At 30.1% G+C, this 16,822-nt stretch overlaps 2 protein-coding genes across 3 annotated transcripts; one reads left to right on the top strand and one right to left on the bottom strand.

Moving 5' to 3' along the window:
• Positions 1 to 475: 475 nt before the first annotated feature.
• LOC105119297 (eukaryotic translation initiation factor 3 subunit E-like) lies at positions 476 to 5,195 on the bottom strand. 2 transcript variants are annotated; one of them, XM_011017421.1, is made up of 8 exons: positions 4,318 to 4,576; positions 3,654 to 3,808; positions 2,929 to 3,156; positions 2,679 to 2,800; positions 2,182 to 2,401; positions 1,786 to 1,928; positions 976 to 1,113; positions 476 to 803 (listed from the first exon to the last, which is right to left on the bottom strand). In XM_011017421.1, exons 1-8 carry the CDS (start codon positions 4,523 to 4,525, stop codon positions 704 to 706), a joined length of 1,314 nt encoding a protein of 437 aa, XP_011015723.1. In that variant the 5' UTR covers positions 4,526 to 4,576; the 3' UTR covers positions 476 to 703. The 2 variants fall into 2 exon arrangements, with proteins under 2 accessions (XP_011015723.1, XP_011015724.1); XM_011017422.1 differs by lacking the exons at positions 3,654 to 3,808; positions 4,318 to 4,576 and adding an exon at positions 5,004 to 5,195.
• Positions 5,196 to 9,638: 4,443 nt separating this feature from the next.
• LOC105119298 (alpha carbonic anhydrase 4-like) lies at positions 9,639 to 15,314 on the top strand. The gene is made up of 7 exons (XM_011017423.1): positions 9,639 to 9,816; positions 13,755 to 13,990; positions 14,092 to 14,198; positions 14,290 to 14,392; positions 14,525 to 14,683; positions 14,804 to 14,857; positions 15,053 to 15,314. The coding sequence occupies exons 1-7, from the start codon at positions 9,639 to 9,641 to the stop codon at positions 15,131 to 15,133; spliced, it is 918 nt and encodes a 305-aa protein (XP_011015725.1). The 3' UTR covers positions 15,134 to 15,314.
• Positions 15,315 to 16,822: the final 1,508 nt, after the last annotated feature.

Genomic DNA, 16,822 nt, shown 5'->3' on the forward strand with positions numbered 1-16,822 from the left:
CCCATCACAGGCAGCAGCTAGTGTCTCAGTGGCTGACACAGCTGCTATGGTCACTAAATTCCCTCAATGTAATTAAATAATTTGTAATTTTACAAGCATACCTTTAAATAATTCGAAATTTCTTGTTCAAATCTTTTTACGTTAAAAATAGAGGATGAAAAATGTTGCAAAGTCATTGTTCAAATCTTTTTACGCTAAAAATAGAGGATGAAAAATGTTGTAAAGTCATTAAAATTTAAGACATAAAATATAATTTTTTAGAACATCAACCGAGATGTAATTATTACAAATAAAAATTGTTGATAACGCGCAGTTAGATATTTTTTCTCCATGTTTTACATTTTAGTCCTCAATTTGATACAAGCCTAATATATAATTATATCCAATTTGGCCCATAGAAGGATTCAATTGAAAAACAGAAGAGTTCAAAAATGAGAAAAAAAAGGGGGCGTCGGCTTCATTACAACCCCATGGCTGCTGAAAATAAGATGCATTGATATTTCATGGAAGTGAAAAAGCAAAACATAAACCCTCATTTCGAAATTAATAGATGTTCTCTAGATTTGCTCTAATTCTAGAACTTGTGGGAATGGTTGGTTAATCAGTACAATTTCTCAAATCTGACCGCCATGGCTGACGAGAAACAAAAATTCAGATGCCGAAAACCTTACAAATAAATCCTCCTCTTCTTCACAGAGAAACTTTATCGGGCAGACTGTGCCTGTGCATGCTCTAGAATCTGACTGACTAACTTGGAAGTACGGCCTGATAGTGCTTTGGTGTGATCTATCAACTGCTCATACCTGCGATAAAGATACAAGAAATTCGATAAAGATTTGTGACCAGATTCTTGAAGAGAAGTAGACACCTCTGAGAGCTGACATATACAAGTTATCTGGAATACATAGAAATAAAAGACAAGACTAGCTGGTACCAAGAATCATTGTCATTTACAGAAATAACAATCAATCTTACACGTTGGAATGGTTGGGCTCCATGATAACAGTTCCTGATTGTGAATCAATCTTAGCATCAAGCTTTGAGTTGCGGATGAGATTCACAATCCATCTCTCAGCCTCCTCATAATTCAAGTTCAATTTCTCTGCAAGGACTCTGCCACGAACAGCAAAGTAGTTTGAATTAGTATCTTAACAGAAGCAATAAAATGTACATCACAAGCTTGTTTAGTGCACAGCTCACTGGAAATACTGGCAGTTCAGCTCTGGACTCTGCGACCCATTTCACAAATATGATTAAATAGAAGCACAACCCTTCTGCATTTAGGGGGGGGACGATAATTAACTTCTCATGAAAGCAAAGAGCTTCCATGACAACATAATTCTGTATTGTTGCAATAGAAAAAAAAACATATACAAGGAGAGAGCACTTCTAGCCAAAAACAATTACTTGCAGCCTTGTTCATACACCACTTGAAATGGCAGTAATGAATCGAAAAAATTCAGACTGTCAAGTCTCTGGACCAATACCATTGAAGCCTCAGGACCAGTTCATCAATTTTGTATTATCAGAGTTTGGATCAAAATCATCTAACCCACAGGTACTATACTCTTTAATTGTACAGATAATAGATGTTCCATGGGGCAAATAATTTAGTCTTAACAGACATGTGAGCAACACAATTGAAAAACAAACGAATGGGCATTCATTGAGATCAAACTGACATTTTACACAATCCACTCAAAAGGATGGTTTTTCCAAGGACAGAATTTCCATTTATTCCAGTTCTGCAGTTTTAGAAAACAATTCAAGGGAGGAGGTACATACTCCATGTCAATGCGCTGATGTATCCGGCAATAGGTTTCAAAGACAAATAGACGGGCATTTTCAAGGAATTCATCTCTCAACGGCACAGTAGAAAAGTTGCTATCTTCTAGATGTTTGCCGAGGAAAGGATCATTTAGTATCACCTACAATGAGCATGACAGGTTAGTATAATCCAGGAGCTGACAACCAGAAGGAAAATTTATGAACAGAGAACATAAAACCACAAAGCCCCGCTGACTACAAAGACCAAAAACAAAATCAAGGGGCATCCAGAAAATTGAACTTCAGCACTACTTAAATGATGCAATCAGCTAAATTCTTGTACAGGAATATCAAAATGCATTTCCTGTTCAGGAATATTAACATGCCAATTTCATTAGGGCATAAAAAGCTTACTTCTTCGCACTCCTTCATCTTCTTTTGTGCCTCATCAAAATCATAATTAACATAGACACAGGCCAAAAACTCTGTGATAGGATCTTTGTATGAGTGCTGCTCTTGCTGAATAACCTTTATAAAGTCCTTGAATTGAGGTCTTCTTCTTTTGTTGACAATGAATGCAGTTGCTAGGTAACGCAGAAGATGGGGTGCATTGGTTTGAATGGCATTGAGATACCTAAAATAAAATGAGATAATTCCTGTCATCCTGTAAGCCTGTGTCTTAAGAAAGTCCAAAAAATAGTTTATTGAATTGAGAGATTACTCCAGTTCAAAGGAAGAAAAGAATCTGAGATAAAGAGATGCTGGTTAACTTCTGCCCCCTCGAGTTTTTAAGAATAAGTATAGGTTTTGATAAAGTAATATCCACAAGTCATTTTTTAAGTTAGAGAAAACATAGAGAACATGCCAAAGTTGAAAATGTATGCAGAGAGGAAGAAAAGGATAAGCCATACTTGTCCTGATTAAATAAGTCAATAATCTGTGTCCTTCCATTCTCATTGTTGAAAAAGATGAAGAGACTCCAATGCATCAACCATATTCTACTCTGAATCTGATTCAAAGGTGTTGAGAAGCTCTGCACCAGAACATTTTCCACAGTAAGCACATTTACTCAAAAAAGGAAAAAAAGAAAAAAAGAAAAAGAAGAAGTAAAACAGCATACAACCCAAACAGAAGAGCGGGAAGTGAGTGGCGGAAAACAACCTTAGAATCAATTATTTCTTTCAGCCGGTTAAGTTCTTCAAGAGCAATATCCCAGTTTTGCATCAGTACCTCAGCTGCCATCTTTCCCCACAATGCACTCAGACTCCTTTCACTGTTAGTGCATAAGGCCCTGTACTGATACAGATAGTCAGCAGCACCAGAGTAGTTTCCACATTCAAACTGGAATTTGGCATACTGATATAATGCTTCAATCTGCTCCGGACCAATCTGTTTAGAAATAGCACTATCATTCAATGAGTCAAGATGGACAAATAAGAAAACCGCTCCATCCAAAACATGGAACTTTAGGTGACAGAAATATTAAAGAGCTCTAAAAATAGCAAATGGGGAGCAATTTTAATTGAATCAATGTCTACACTGCTGGTCAGGAAGTAAAACAGGTGGACATCAGATTCTAACAAGAAAATGGGTTGTAGACACCTCTGAGAGCTATTGCTCATTAACTATTACGTAATCGGCTCTTTGATTAAAATCACTAGTTTTCACAATAAGAATCACTATTGCTCATTAACTATTAAGTTCGACAAAATACCCTCTTCAATGTTGCAACATGAATAAAGACAAGACCTCGAAATTCCTAATATCAATTCAAATCTCTCTTAGTTCCTAGTTAATTCCTATAAAACATCACTTAAAACAATAAAAGATAGAAAGAATACCAACCCATTACACTCTCTAAATGAAGATTTGCAAACAAAACAAACCTGATAACGGTCATGAAGCATCTGAAGATTATACTGCTTATCAGCCCTCAACTCCTGCACAGCACTTGCATTCTGCAAGAATGCCACCAGGGGTGTAGCAGCCTCCTCCAATGCTTTCAATCTTGCCACTACCTCTACCCTCCTCTCAATCATATCTAACGCCACCAGCAACAACAATAAAATCTTCATCATTGTAGAAACAAACAATTTCAATATATTTATAGGTACAAGTACAGTCACATTTACGTGTTAAAAAATCAATTATCTTCTTCAAATTAAACAATTCAATCAAGCAACTACACACTTCTGCAGTCTCTATAGGTGTAAGTGTAAAAAATTAAACCTTTTTTCCAAATTAAAAAAATTAATCAAGCAAAAACAATACACATTCACTATATATGTACAGGCGCGAGTGGTAAAAGTTTTTTTAAAAAAGATTTGTTCTTTCCCATTCAGGGCAGCAAAAAAATAAAAAACACCAAAAGCAATAAAAAAAATGATTACCAGAAACCCACGAAAACACACTCACCCTATCTATACAAACAAAAGCCCATTAAAAGTCAAATCTTTCATAAAATTCAACAATCTAAGACATCAAACACACACTAACTCAGTGTATCTACATATAAACAGCATATTTTTTTGTGGGTTTTGCTTTGTTTACCTTGAGGGACATCTTCAGTGTGGTAAAGACTTTTGTGGATGTCCATAGCGTAATCAACCATGTTTGTTTTGTTTAAAAGCTCGATTTTGGCTTTTAAGATCTGCTCATCTGGGTAAAGCTGACGTTCTTGAAGGAATTCTAATAAAGGGAATACCAAGTGGCGGTCTAGATTTGGTGCGATTCGCGGGGTCAGATCGTAAGTCGCCATTGTTGTGGTTATTGGCTGCTGCCCTGCTGTTTTGGGGTTCAACCTAGATAACGAGAGAAAGGAGAGGGAGCAAGGGGTTTTGTGAAATATCAAGTATATCCCTGGATTATTTTCTGGAAAAGTATCACTTTAGTCCTTGAAGGAAGTAAAACAGGTGGACATCAGATTCTAACAAGAAAATGGGTTGTAGACACCTCTGAGAGCTATTGCTCATTAACTATTACGTAATCGGCTCTTTGATTAAAATCACTAGTTTTCACAATAAGAATCACTATTGCTCATTAACTATTAAGTTCGACAAAATACCCTCTTCAATGTTGCAACATGAATAAAGACAAGACCTCGAAATTCCTAATATCAATTCAAATCTCTCTTAGTTCCTAGTTAATTCCTATAAAACATCACTTAAAACAATAAAAGATAGAAAGAATACCAACCCATTACACTCTCTAAATGAAGATTTGCAAACAAAACAAACCTGATAACGGTCATGAAGCATCTGAAGATTATACTGCTTATCGGCCCTCAACTCCTGCACAGCACTTGCATTCTGCAAGAATGCCACCAGGGGTGTAGCAGCCTCCTCCAATGCTTTCAATCTTGCCACTACCTCTACCCTCCTCTCAATCATATCTAACGCCACCAGCAACAACAATAAAATCTTCATCATTGTAGAAACAAACAATTTCAATATATTTATAGGTACAAGTACAGTCACATTTACGTGTTAAAAAATCAATTATCTTCTTCAAATTAAACAATTCAATCAAGCAACTACACACTTCTGCAGTATCAATAGGTGTAAGTGTAAAAAATTAAACCTTTTTTCCAAATTAAAAAAATTAATCAAGCAAAAACAATACACATTCACTATATATGTACAGGCGCGAGTGGTAAAAGTTTTTTTAAAAAAGATTTGTTCTTTCCCATTCAGGGCAGCAAAAAAATAAAAAACACCAAGAGCAATAAAAAAATCATTACCAGAAACCCACAAAAACACACTCCCCCTATCTATACAAACAAAAACCCATTAAAAGTCAAATCTTTCATAAAATTCAACAATCTAAGACATCAAAAACACACTAAATCAGTGTATCTACATGTAAACAGCATATTTTTTTTGTGGGTTTTGTGGGTTTTGGGTTTTGTGAAATATCAAGTATATCCCTGGATTATTTTCTGGAAAAGTATCACTTTAGTCCTTGATTCATTTCCACATTATCAATTAAGTTTAAGATATTAGGTTTTATCAATTTTCATCAAAACATACTCGACATCAAATAATGTTACCTCTCGTCCATGATGTTGAAAGATTTCATTCAAATGCACATTATTGTTACGTGCTTTTGGTTGTGTTATTTATTTATTTATTTATTATGATAATGTTGTTTTTTATAACATTTGTTATTTAAAAATATATTAAAATAATATATACTTTTTATTTTTAAAATTTTATTTTTGACATTAATATATAAAAAAATTAAAAAATATAAATTTAAAGTAAAAATAAAAGATTTATTAAAAACAAAAACACAATCATATCACAATAACAAATACTCTCTTTAATCATGATTGAAAAAGAAAGAAAGAAGAAGCTCAAACATGTTCAAAACGACAAATTTAGCGTAAAATTATTATAAGTTATTTCCTACAAACTTGTTAAATAATGCGATAGTTTTATTATGATTGATGTAAAATTGTTTTTAGATCTCATTGTGAGGTCTTAAATGAAAGGTTTCATGCAAATGATTACAGTTCAGTTGAACAAAATCTTTTAACTACCAATAATAGAGAAGTGACATTGTTTCTTGTCCGTTGCAAATAAAACAAATAATAAAATTAAAAAAAAAATCAAGAGAATTTGTAACAAAATAACACGTTAAGGGTTATATAATAATTGATTTGTTCTAATTGGTCCTATGAAGTGTTTGTTTTTGTTGTTCTTACTTGTTTTTAAATATTTTTTTGCTTGTAGAAATATCAAATTTATTTTTAAATATTTTTTTAATAATTTTAATATGTTAATAATAAAAAAATAAAAAAATGTAATCTCAATAAAAAAATATTTTTATAAAAGTACCAAACAACATCTTACCAATAACACACTGGGTTGGAGGAGGAATGACTTGTTTGGATCAATCAATGAAGTTAATGTTTATGGTTTTTACATATTTTTCTTCGAAAACACCCACGAGAGTGAGATCCTTAAGTTTGTTTGTACGATGTGAAATTGTTATGGTATATACCGGAGCCATATGAAATAAACAAGAGATTGAAGGAGCAGAGAGGCTGCTTTTCGTGCGATGCAAGCTAAAGCTGGAAAGGAATTCTTCTCTTTCACAAATCCTTTTTAGTTCATGAGAAATGGCCACAGCAATTCAATCTTTTTAGTAGAAAAGCAGAGCTAAACTTGCTCTGACTGGTTAAGCTCATGGCAGCCTCCATGAAGTTGCTGGCGATGCTATTGCTGCTGTTATCAAGCTTTTTTATTGTCGTTTTTATTTAATTTAATAAGACAGTTTTATTAAATCTTTGTCTAAATTTCAGAGGAGTTTAACGAAACTAATTTGCTTTGGAAAAACAATGTTAATACAAGAAGAGTTATTATTCATCAAAAAGTGTAATGATATTTTTTTTATATAGTAAAAATCACTGAATTAGTTATGAGAAAGTGTGATCTTTTTATGAGGTTCTTTATTCATTATAAAATTGATTACAGTTAACTCAAATATTTTACATTTTTAAAGTATATTAAAATAATTAAATTATCTTTAAAAGTAAAAAAAAATAAAACTAGTATTCATGATTCCTTGTATTTTTAATCTATTTTTTTTAGTTATAATTAAGTTGATCGATGATAATTTGATATTTTTAATAATAATAAAATATAATTAAAAAATTAAAAGTATAAGTGCACCGAACATGTATAAAAGGTGCTCGTAATCTTCTAGTTTTTGGATGTGACGTCTCTTAATAGCTAAAAATTCTTTTTTACTATGTTGTTGAAATCAACGTACCATCTTCTTCACGATGATTCAAAGAATTAACTAGGAAAAGAAGAAGAAGATGTTTTTAGGTTATTGAGATTTTTTTTATTTTTTTATTTCTTGTTTTTACTTATATTTTATTTAATTAAAATAAAATTAAGTTATTCAATCTAGTCAAATCTATAATCAAAGTTATAATTTATTTTTTAAAAGAATATACTTACAATAACTAAATATTATTTTTGTTAATGATCTTTTCAAACCCTTGGTTATTTCACAAGTTTAAATTTTATAAACCCGCTTGTAAATAAATAAATGTGCATAACAATAGTTTATAATTAAGTAAATTTCATAAATTATATGTCCGTTTGTACTTTTCATAATGTCATTTAAGATATTTGAACTTTGTACTTTACATATGCTTTGACCATCCAATTAATTACATTTTAGATTGTCTCTTTAATAAGATAATAATTAATTATATAGTAAAAAAAAGAGACATGTTTCATTGTCCTTTTTATTATTTTGGAAAAAACAAAAATTCTCTTCACACAATATATTACTATATAATCACACATAATTGCATCAAGATATAATCACACATAAATGCACATATTTTGGGATTATTTTTTCTCGAAAAAGGGTGATGGGATTAATTTTTCTCGAAAAAGGGTGATATTATTTTCTAGATATCTGATAAAATTTGCAACTGAGCAATTTTTTAGATATCATGAATTGAAATATTCAGAAGAACAAAATAAAAGAGAAATTAGATATACTCATATTTTATTCTTTGGTACTACGACATATTGAGTTATTTTAGTGTGAGCAAAGTAACAATCTAGACAAGTAATTTATAAACAAATCAAAATCATAGTTTATCATGTCAATAATTTATTTATGTAATAATCTAATTATAGAATATTCATTTTATTTCATTCAAACTAGAAACCATCTTTTTCATTGTTAACTCAAAAGAAACCTTTATTTTATATTATGATGAGAATTAAATTATCTCACTAACTAAATATGAAAATATATAAAAAATAATTTTAATTTCTTACATTGCTAAAATGTACTACTTGGATAAAAAAGAAAAAAAAATACATTATTCATGCCTTCTTAATTCATTTAGAAAAAAATTGAAGAACTTGTAAAACAAAACCGTGAAATAACTCTAAAATATGTTTTTCAAACTCATAATAAATTTAAAAAACTCTGGTTTTTTAGTTTTTTGCTTGGATGGAGAAATATTTGAAGTTCTAGTTTCTGGTCTAATTTTAAATAAACAATCACAAGTACATAATTTTTTTTATTTTTTTTAATACTTGAGACAGCGTCATCTTTCCAAAGACCAGTGTCAAGACTAGTTTCTGGTCTTATTTTTTATTTTTGACATCATGATCTTTTGGATCTTCTTCCATAGCAGATCAAAGCAAGGATTTGATCAGCCACTCAATTTTAGCAGCAATCGTCATAGGGATAGGGAACAAAGACAAATTATTTACAATAGATTTAATAAGACAAACTCTTCCACCAATTCTTCAGCAGGAGATCATTCATTCACCTGAAAAAACAGATAATTCAGCTGTCGAAGGACACTGATTAATCCAGCTCCTCCATCTCACCCATACATGCCATCACTAATTCATCTAGTATTTTTCTTTTCTAAAGTCTATAATTTTTTTTAATTTATTCAATATATTGTATTATTTATATTGTCATAATAATTGAATACTTTGTTAAATTTTAAATATTATTGTTAAAGTTCCCTTGTAAATGATAATTAAATATAATTATTTTATCTCAATTTTATTATATTAGTGCATGATATATGTTTAATTATTTTCATAATTTTAATTATTATTGATGAATTTTTATAGATGTTAGTTGAATATATAAAATTAAATGTTGTTTTTCCCTTTATTTTATTGTTAAATTTGTATAGATGTTATGTTATAAATAAGATTTTTCAATGGAGTCAATTGGTTTGTAGTTATTGTGAATATTTGCAAGTTTAAAAACTTTGAATAATTTCCAGTATAAGAGAGGTGCTGCTAAATTATTTTTTTAATAATCAAATTTAATTATATAATTATTCGTATAAATTTATATAAATACGTAAAATGAAATCAACAGCATGTCGTGAGCATATGATTGTAGCTAGTTCTCCTAGCAACGAGGATGACTTGTCCTTAGATGCCGATCAAAAAGAGGCACCTGCGCCAACTCGCGATGCTGCCTCTTCGAGCGTTGTTTTACAACGTAAAGGCGGTGTGCCTTCACAGCAGAATCAATTCACCTGTAAGTACCGAACACATTGGAATGACGACCTTTTAATGTAAGTTTGTTTTTATTTTAATTTTTTTAAATTATAACATAATTTATGAATAACAAATTAATATTTAATTAATTTTTTTTAAGTGCACAAACATTAAGGCCACATGAGTAATAACATTGACGTTTAAATCATGATGGAGATTCCATTATTTCAATGGAGTCAGGTTTCCAGACATCCTCAATGACGACCTTATATCGATGCATCGTTTTGAAGATTTCATGTTGGTGTTAAGTTCAAATTTCCAGCTTAATTTTAATAAATTATTGTTATAATTGTAAATAAACTATTATTTTTATTTTAAATAAATTATTTACACATAGTACAAATTTGAGCGGGACAGTGCGCATGACAATGTTGTGAGGAGGGTGTAAGAAAATCACGCGGCAACTAAGTAACATATTTCATTGCAATATGATATTTGTTTTACAAAAAAAATTGTTTTAAAATCTAATTTGTCACTATGAAAGTAAGTTGCGTGATTTTTAGTATGAATCATAAAAAAGCCAAAAAGTACACTAAAGATAACGGTTTTTAAGCCTGGAATGATGTGGCGGTTTAGAGTGATTTCAAATTGCCATAAATTTCGAGGGATATATGGTCGCAATAAATTCAACATGTGAATCTAAGCGGTTCGCACAATGCTCACAAGTCGGTGCTGATAACTGGAATAAAAAAATTCATAGTTTGGTGATTGACATAACCAAAAGATTAATGTTTTCTTTCAAATATAGAAGTGTCAAAGTAATAAATGACATGGCAAAACCAGGGTTAAACCGTAGGGAGGTTAACTATATAAATTATAAATAATAATGATGATAATGATGATGATGATGATGATGATGATGGTGATGGTGAGTTAAAGAAAACTTTGAGATGTAAAATTAATGTGAATATTAAATAATAATAAAAAATTATTATTAAAGTTAGAGGATCCACTAATGGTATTTCAAATGAGTATAGTATAAATATTTTTTATTACTCAACTAGAAACCAGACACAAAGGAGATTCCAATCAAATTATAAATAATACTAATACTTGTAAATATTGTCAAGTATTCATGATATCAATTTATGTTAACAACAAATCAAGTTCTTTTCATAGCATAAGTGTTGTTAAACCATACAGTAGGCTATAAAAAGGTCAAACATTTATTATAACATAGGTTATACAATATAAATCTAAATTAATCATTTAACAAGCAAAGTATTAAGAGTGAATAAGATAACAAATACAAAGCATGTTAGTATCAAACATTAACGTCCATGTTGAGTTCTTGCTATACTTATTCTTACACTATTAGTGTAACTTTTTCACCTTAATATAATAAACTTAACTAAACATAATAAAAGAGAGAAACATACATAAACAAGATAAGAACATAAATAAGATATAAGTTAACTAAGTAAAGGAAATGAAATAAAAAGCATAACTAAGAGATTAATATAACATAAAATAAAACTTAAACATTACAAAGTACAAAGAAAGAAATCAAGAATATGATCTTGATCTGAAAATCAAGATGCCTAAATGCAAGAAAAATGCCTCCTTTTATAGGCCAAAATTCAAAACTATTGATTTGATGACTAATTGTTGAATGGATGACCAACTTTTGACTTCGTAACAATTCTTATCTTATTGTTTACAAAAAATATCATTGCTAACATCAGAATTTGAACATATAGTTTTCATGAAAGTTCTGGGAAATTGTTTCATATTTACAAAAAAAAAAAAAATTGATATATTTGGACTTCTAAAACTCGAAATATAGGTTGAACATTAAACAGTATCTAGGCTACAAGACAGATTCCTATTTCTCCGTTGTTGCTAAAATTTGAACTTGAAAAGTTCTACAACTTAAGGTATAATCCAAGTTTTAACCCTATGTTTTAGTATCAAAGAGTGTCTAGGCATTTTTGAATCTTGAACTCTCCTGAAAGTTTTAGGCCTATATCTTAGCTTTCCATCCATATAGCCCAGATCTAAATTCAAGTTCCAGCTCCAGGTATAATCCAATAACCGAATAGTGTTTTAGTTTGGACTGAACCAACATCTCTTTTCTAAGTTTAGCCATCTTTTTGTCTTCTCAATTTCAGTAGTTAAACTCATCAATCAATCATTTGATTTATGTGATAAGCCTGTATTTAAAACGAACATTTATCATAAATTAAATGTATATTCTATTATCAAACTTGTTATTATAAAACATGCTCTAGTTAAGGAGTTATTAATACTTTAAATGCAAAATGATGATACAAAACCTTAATAAGAATACACGTTTAAGTATTAATCAATAACCACACACACCGGCGGCTCCATTTTGTTTGCTGCACATGTTAAACGAGTGGTAAAATTAATTTAAATAAAATATATCATTAACTAATTTGTTATTACTTGTACATATATTTAACTTGCAACATTTTTTCTTATGGGCTACATCTCTTGGATATGAGCCAAGCTCAATGAAGTTGTTTGTAGAGACTCACATGTGGCCTAAAGACAAGCATTAACACTCTTCAGATATGAAGTGACAGGCCATATGGTTATAGTGATTCTTTGGTGTGAGAAAATATGCTTTGGTGACTTTAGTTATTGCAAGATATGGTAAATACCTATAAACTTGGTGCTTTCGGAATGGTAAGCTTGGAAGAGCTACAAGATGCTAGCTTGTGCTAAAAAAACAAAAGAATAATTACCTATATAAATGGCAAAGAGAGTAATTATTAGGATTGTTGTCATTAATATGCAACAATCATGTCCATGTGCAAACTACCAAATGTCAAAGTTTGGCATCCATCATTGTTAAAGATGAGCTGAAGTTGATGACACTATTTTTTTCATATAAATAGACATCAAGAGAATAACACAATATATGCTCTAGGAAGATAACAAAAAAAAATATATGAGAAGAGAAAGAGGTTACTGCCTTCCTCTTCCATATATTTATACTATATATATTTTTTTTTTATCTCTAGTAATATTAACTATTTTCATATTAAATATAGATAATATTAACTATTTTCATATTAAATATAGATAATATTAACTATTTTCATATTAAATATAGATAATATTAACTATTTTCATATTAAATATAGATAATATTAACTATTTTCATATTAAATATAGATAATATTAACTATTTTCATATTAAATATAGATAATATTAAATATTATATATCAATATAATAATCCTCCAATAAGCAACTGTTATAAACACCACGACCCATCCACAAAAAAATCCCCTACTAGTTTCCGCCCCCTATTCGCGCCACAAATTATTTAATTTATACTCTGTATGTGAAGCTGTTGCTGAAATTTTAAAGCACAAATATATGGCCGAAACTATATAATATATCCTTATATTAATTATTTTCAACGGCATATTATCCTTGCTGTGTTTGTATATACAGCTGTTGCCCTTGTTCTACGTACGTAAGTTGCTCTGTTATATGGCCGGTTTCTTTGTTTTGCCATGAATCGGTACTTTAGACTATAAATACTAATATCAATTAAGAATCACAACAACAAGCAACGTGAATTTTTCCTTGAAATTTCAATCTCTTGTTGTCACCGTCGCTGTCGAATATGCTACTGTATATTTCGAAAGCTTTCTCTATATAATTCAACTGGTTGTCGCTATCATCAATCACTCCCTCAACAAGACGCAAAAATGGCCAAAAACATTAAAGAAGAAATCAAGCGTAATGAGTACCTTCTCCAAAGTCTACACCAACCTTAACTTGAGGTTTTTGGTTCTCGTTTCACTCATTCTCTCATTCCATTCTCTTTCCATCACAATATGCGTTGCTTTTGAACTTAAAGTTGGTATGGTAAATTTCTTCATCCATCAAATATTAGATGCAACTCTATATAATTATCATCATTAATGATATTTTCTAAATATTGCAGCCACAAACGATACAATTACATTCAGTTATATTGAAGCAACTGGTCGAGGACCGTCGAATTGGGGCCAGCTTGACCCGAAATGGAAAGCTTGTGGAGATGGAAAATTGCAATCTCCAATCGATCTTCTTGACCAAAATGTGAAAGTTCTCTATGGGCAAGAGGATCAACTGCGAAGAGATTATAAACCAGCAAAAGCTACTATAGTTAGCAGGGGATATGACGTTATGGTACGTAGGAAGCTGTATATGTTCCCTTTCCCTTTCCTTTTCTTTTTTTATTAAAAATTATGTATGGTACTACATCTTAAAATTTACGTTCAATTTATAAGGTGTCATGGAAAGGAGACGCTGGAAAAATTACCATTAATGGGACTGATTACAATCTGCAACACTCCCATTGGCATGTACCTTCTGAACATACATTCAATAGCAAAACGTATGTTCCTTGTGCCTTCTCTTATCATCTGGGAACTGGGATTTCGATCAATTTTGCATTTTAATTATTTTTTGCCAAAATTTTAAAACAGATATGACATGGAGCTTCACATAGTTCATGCGAATTCTCTTGGAGAGACAGCTGTTGTTGGAGTACTTTACAAATATGGCGAACCTGATCCCTTCCTTTCAAAGGTTTTTGTTATTGCTACACACATGTATTTCTTTAATTTATTATTTTCTCTTTCTTCGTAATTTATAATTGGAAGTTGATAGAAGACAACATTTGGTTTTTTTTTTTCTTATCCCTTTTCTCATTTCTGGCAGTTGTCCCCCTATATAAAATCGGTCACAAAGCAAGAGAAGAGTCTGGGAATTCTTAGTCCAAACAAAATAGAGTTTGGGAGCAGAAACTTGTATAGATATATTGGTTCTCTTTCAACTCCTCCATGCAGTGAGGGTGTTATATGGACAGTAGTCAAGGAGGTTGTTCTTCTTTCCATGCCCATTTCTCTAGGAACACGTATTTCCCAAGAGATTGCTGTCTAAATTTCTTCTGTCTTATTACATTAATTTTATATTTTCATTGCTATTTATCTCTTGTAGGTTGGGACTGTTTCAAGGGAGCAAGTGCAACTGTTGAGAGATGCTGTTGATGATGTAAAGTCCACACCTATTAATAACCAATTAGAACAGATTTGATAAAAATTGGTTCAAGAATTGATGCTTAATACTTCCTCGAATAAACTAATTAATCTAAAAAAACTTGTGAAATTAAACCTAAAATGCTTGTTATTAAACCTTTTTATAGTAAATTGTTTTGTATACGTCATGTTAACTTGCATTTTTTGTCAGGGATATCAAGCAAATGCAAGGCCAGTTCAGCCATTGAATGGAAGAGCAGTTAATTTATTCATACGGTCAATGGACTTTTAATGAATAATTTACACAAGGCGAAGAGGGAAAGAAATTGTTGAAGAAGCACACGACACAGATAATGTCCTCCGTCAATGATGTTTGATGGATATATGTATTCTAAATATAAGTTTATCAAGCACACTAAAAGCTTGATCTAAATAAAATAGCCTTTGGGTCTATACACCAATAAAAAAAATAATTTTTTTTAAACAAACAACTATAAAAATTCACTAAATGACAAGAATTTTAAATAAAATGATGTAAATCTATTTCTGTGGGCACAAAGCCTATTTTGCTATTATTGTGGTTCAATGCCTATTCTTCAAAGCAAGTTATTACCTTTAATATTCACTTATAACAAAGTTAGGAGTATTAGCCTCTAATATTCATTATCTCAAAAGTTAGAAATATTAGACCCAACTATTAAAACAAAACTAGTAATAGAATTTATCTCAAGTAAAATATTTTAGAAATTATAATATCTTTCTTTTAATGTAACTAAAAATCCTATTTTTTTTTATTTTTTTAAATATCATCATGATATCGAGTGTGATTATACACATTCTAAGCTAGACGATTTTCCTTATGAGATTATCAATTTTTAATTTGGTTTAATTTGATGTACAATGAAAAATTTTACTCATCTTAAATACCATAAATGTCGGAGCTGAATAAATTTTTTATCTTTATAAGATAAAAAATATATTTTTAAAATCAATATTGCATTTCTAAATATTCTCAAAAGCAATCTCTCTCTCTCACACACACACACATAAAGATCTTTGAAAATGGGTCAAGAAGTGCTAGCTGAGCTTTGTGTTTGGACTTAGCCTAAGTTATTTATCAAACAATAAATTCTTTAATACTAAAGGTAGGGGAGAAATAATTTAACAAATGGTTGTTGTTATTTAGGTCACAACACCTAGACGACAACAAATTATTTTTTTAATAAAGTAAAAAAATAGTGCACCATTACTTTTCAAGGATTAATTGTCAAACTTGATCAAAATCTCATCTAATCAGAACAAGTCATATATAAATTTCAAACTCATAATTTTTACTTCGACAAAAAAGATTTGATAAAATTAAAGAGCATTAGAAAGGGATAACTTTGTTCTATATTATTTAATTTTTAAAAATAGATTTATGGTTAAAGAGTTTCCTCCCTCTCATAAATTCTTTAGTTTAAATATTATAACCATTATTTAAGAAAATTTATTTAAAAAAAAATTCAAATCTATATAATGTAGTGAAATCAATTTCTTAGAAACCTTCACTGTCATTAAAGTTTCTTTTATTTTTTTTGTTATAAAGAAAAATTTTAAACTTGAGACCTTAAAAACAAAAAGGACATTGATATCAATTTAGCTACAACTCATTAGACTTTCTTTCTATTTTAACAAATAAAAATTCACTTATATATATATATATATATATATATATATATTTATCTGTTTGTATCTCATAACACACACGCACATGTGTGTGGGTGTATAGTTGAGAATAATTGAGAGGTTTAACCAATTGGTTAGTTAATTAATACTTAAAAGTGTATTTTTATTAAAATTTTATATCACTATATTGCATTTAAAGTACATGTACACTATCAAGACTTCACAATCAAACATCATGCAGTATTTTAGCAGCAAAAAATACATGCATATTACAATATAATGACAAACAAAATTCAAATATTGATCTAAATAC

This window comes from Populus euphratica, unplaced genomic scaffold, assembly GCF_000495115.2.
Source record: "Populus euphratica unplaced genomic scaffold, PopEup_1.0 scaffold2689.1, whole genome shotgun sequence".
NCBI lineage: Eukaryota > Viridiplantae > Streptophyta > Magnoliopsida > Malpighiales > Salicaceae > Populus > Populus euphratica.

Excerpts from the sequence above, each read along its gene's own strand:
- LOC105119298 (XM_011017423.1), top strand. The coding sequence starts at position 9,639 with ATGAAATCAACAGCATGTCGTGAGCATATGATTGTAGCTAGTTCTCCT. Across the intron at positions 14,393-14,524 it reads CTGATCCCTTCCTTTCAAAG|TTGTCCCCCTATATAAAATC; the intron begins GTTTTTGTTATT and ends CATTTCTGGCAG. Across the intron at positions 14,684-14,803 it reads TATGGACAGTAGTCAAGGAG|GTTGGGACTGTTTCAAGGGA; the intron begins GTTGTTCTTCTT and ends TATCTCTTGTAG.
- LOC105119297 (XM_011017421.1), bottom strand. The coding sequence starts at position 4,525 with ATGGCGACTTACGATCTGACCCCGCGAATCGCACCAAATCTAGACCGC. Across the intron at positions 2,402-2,678 it reads GACTTATTTAATCAGGACAA|GTATCTCAATGCCATTCAAA; the intron begins GTATGGCTTATC and ends ATTTTATTTTAG. Across the intron at positions 804-975 it reads GAGCCCAACCATTCCAACGT|GTATGAGCAGTTGATAGATC; the intron begins GTAAGATTGATT and ends TCTTTATCGCAG.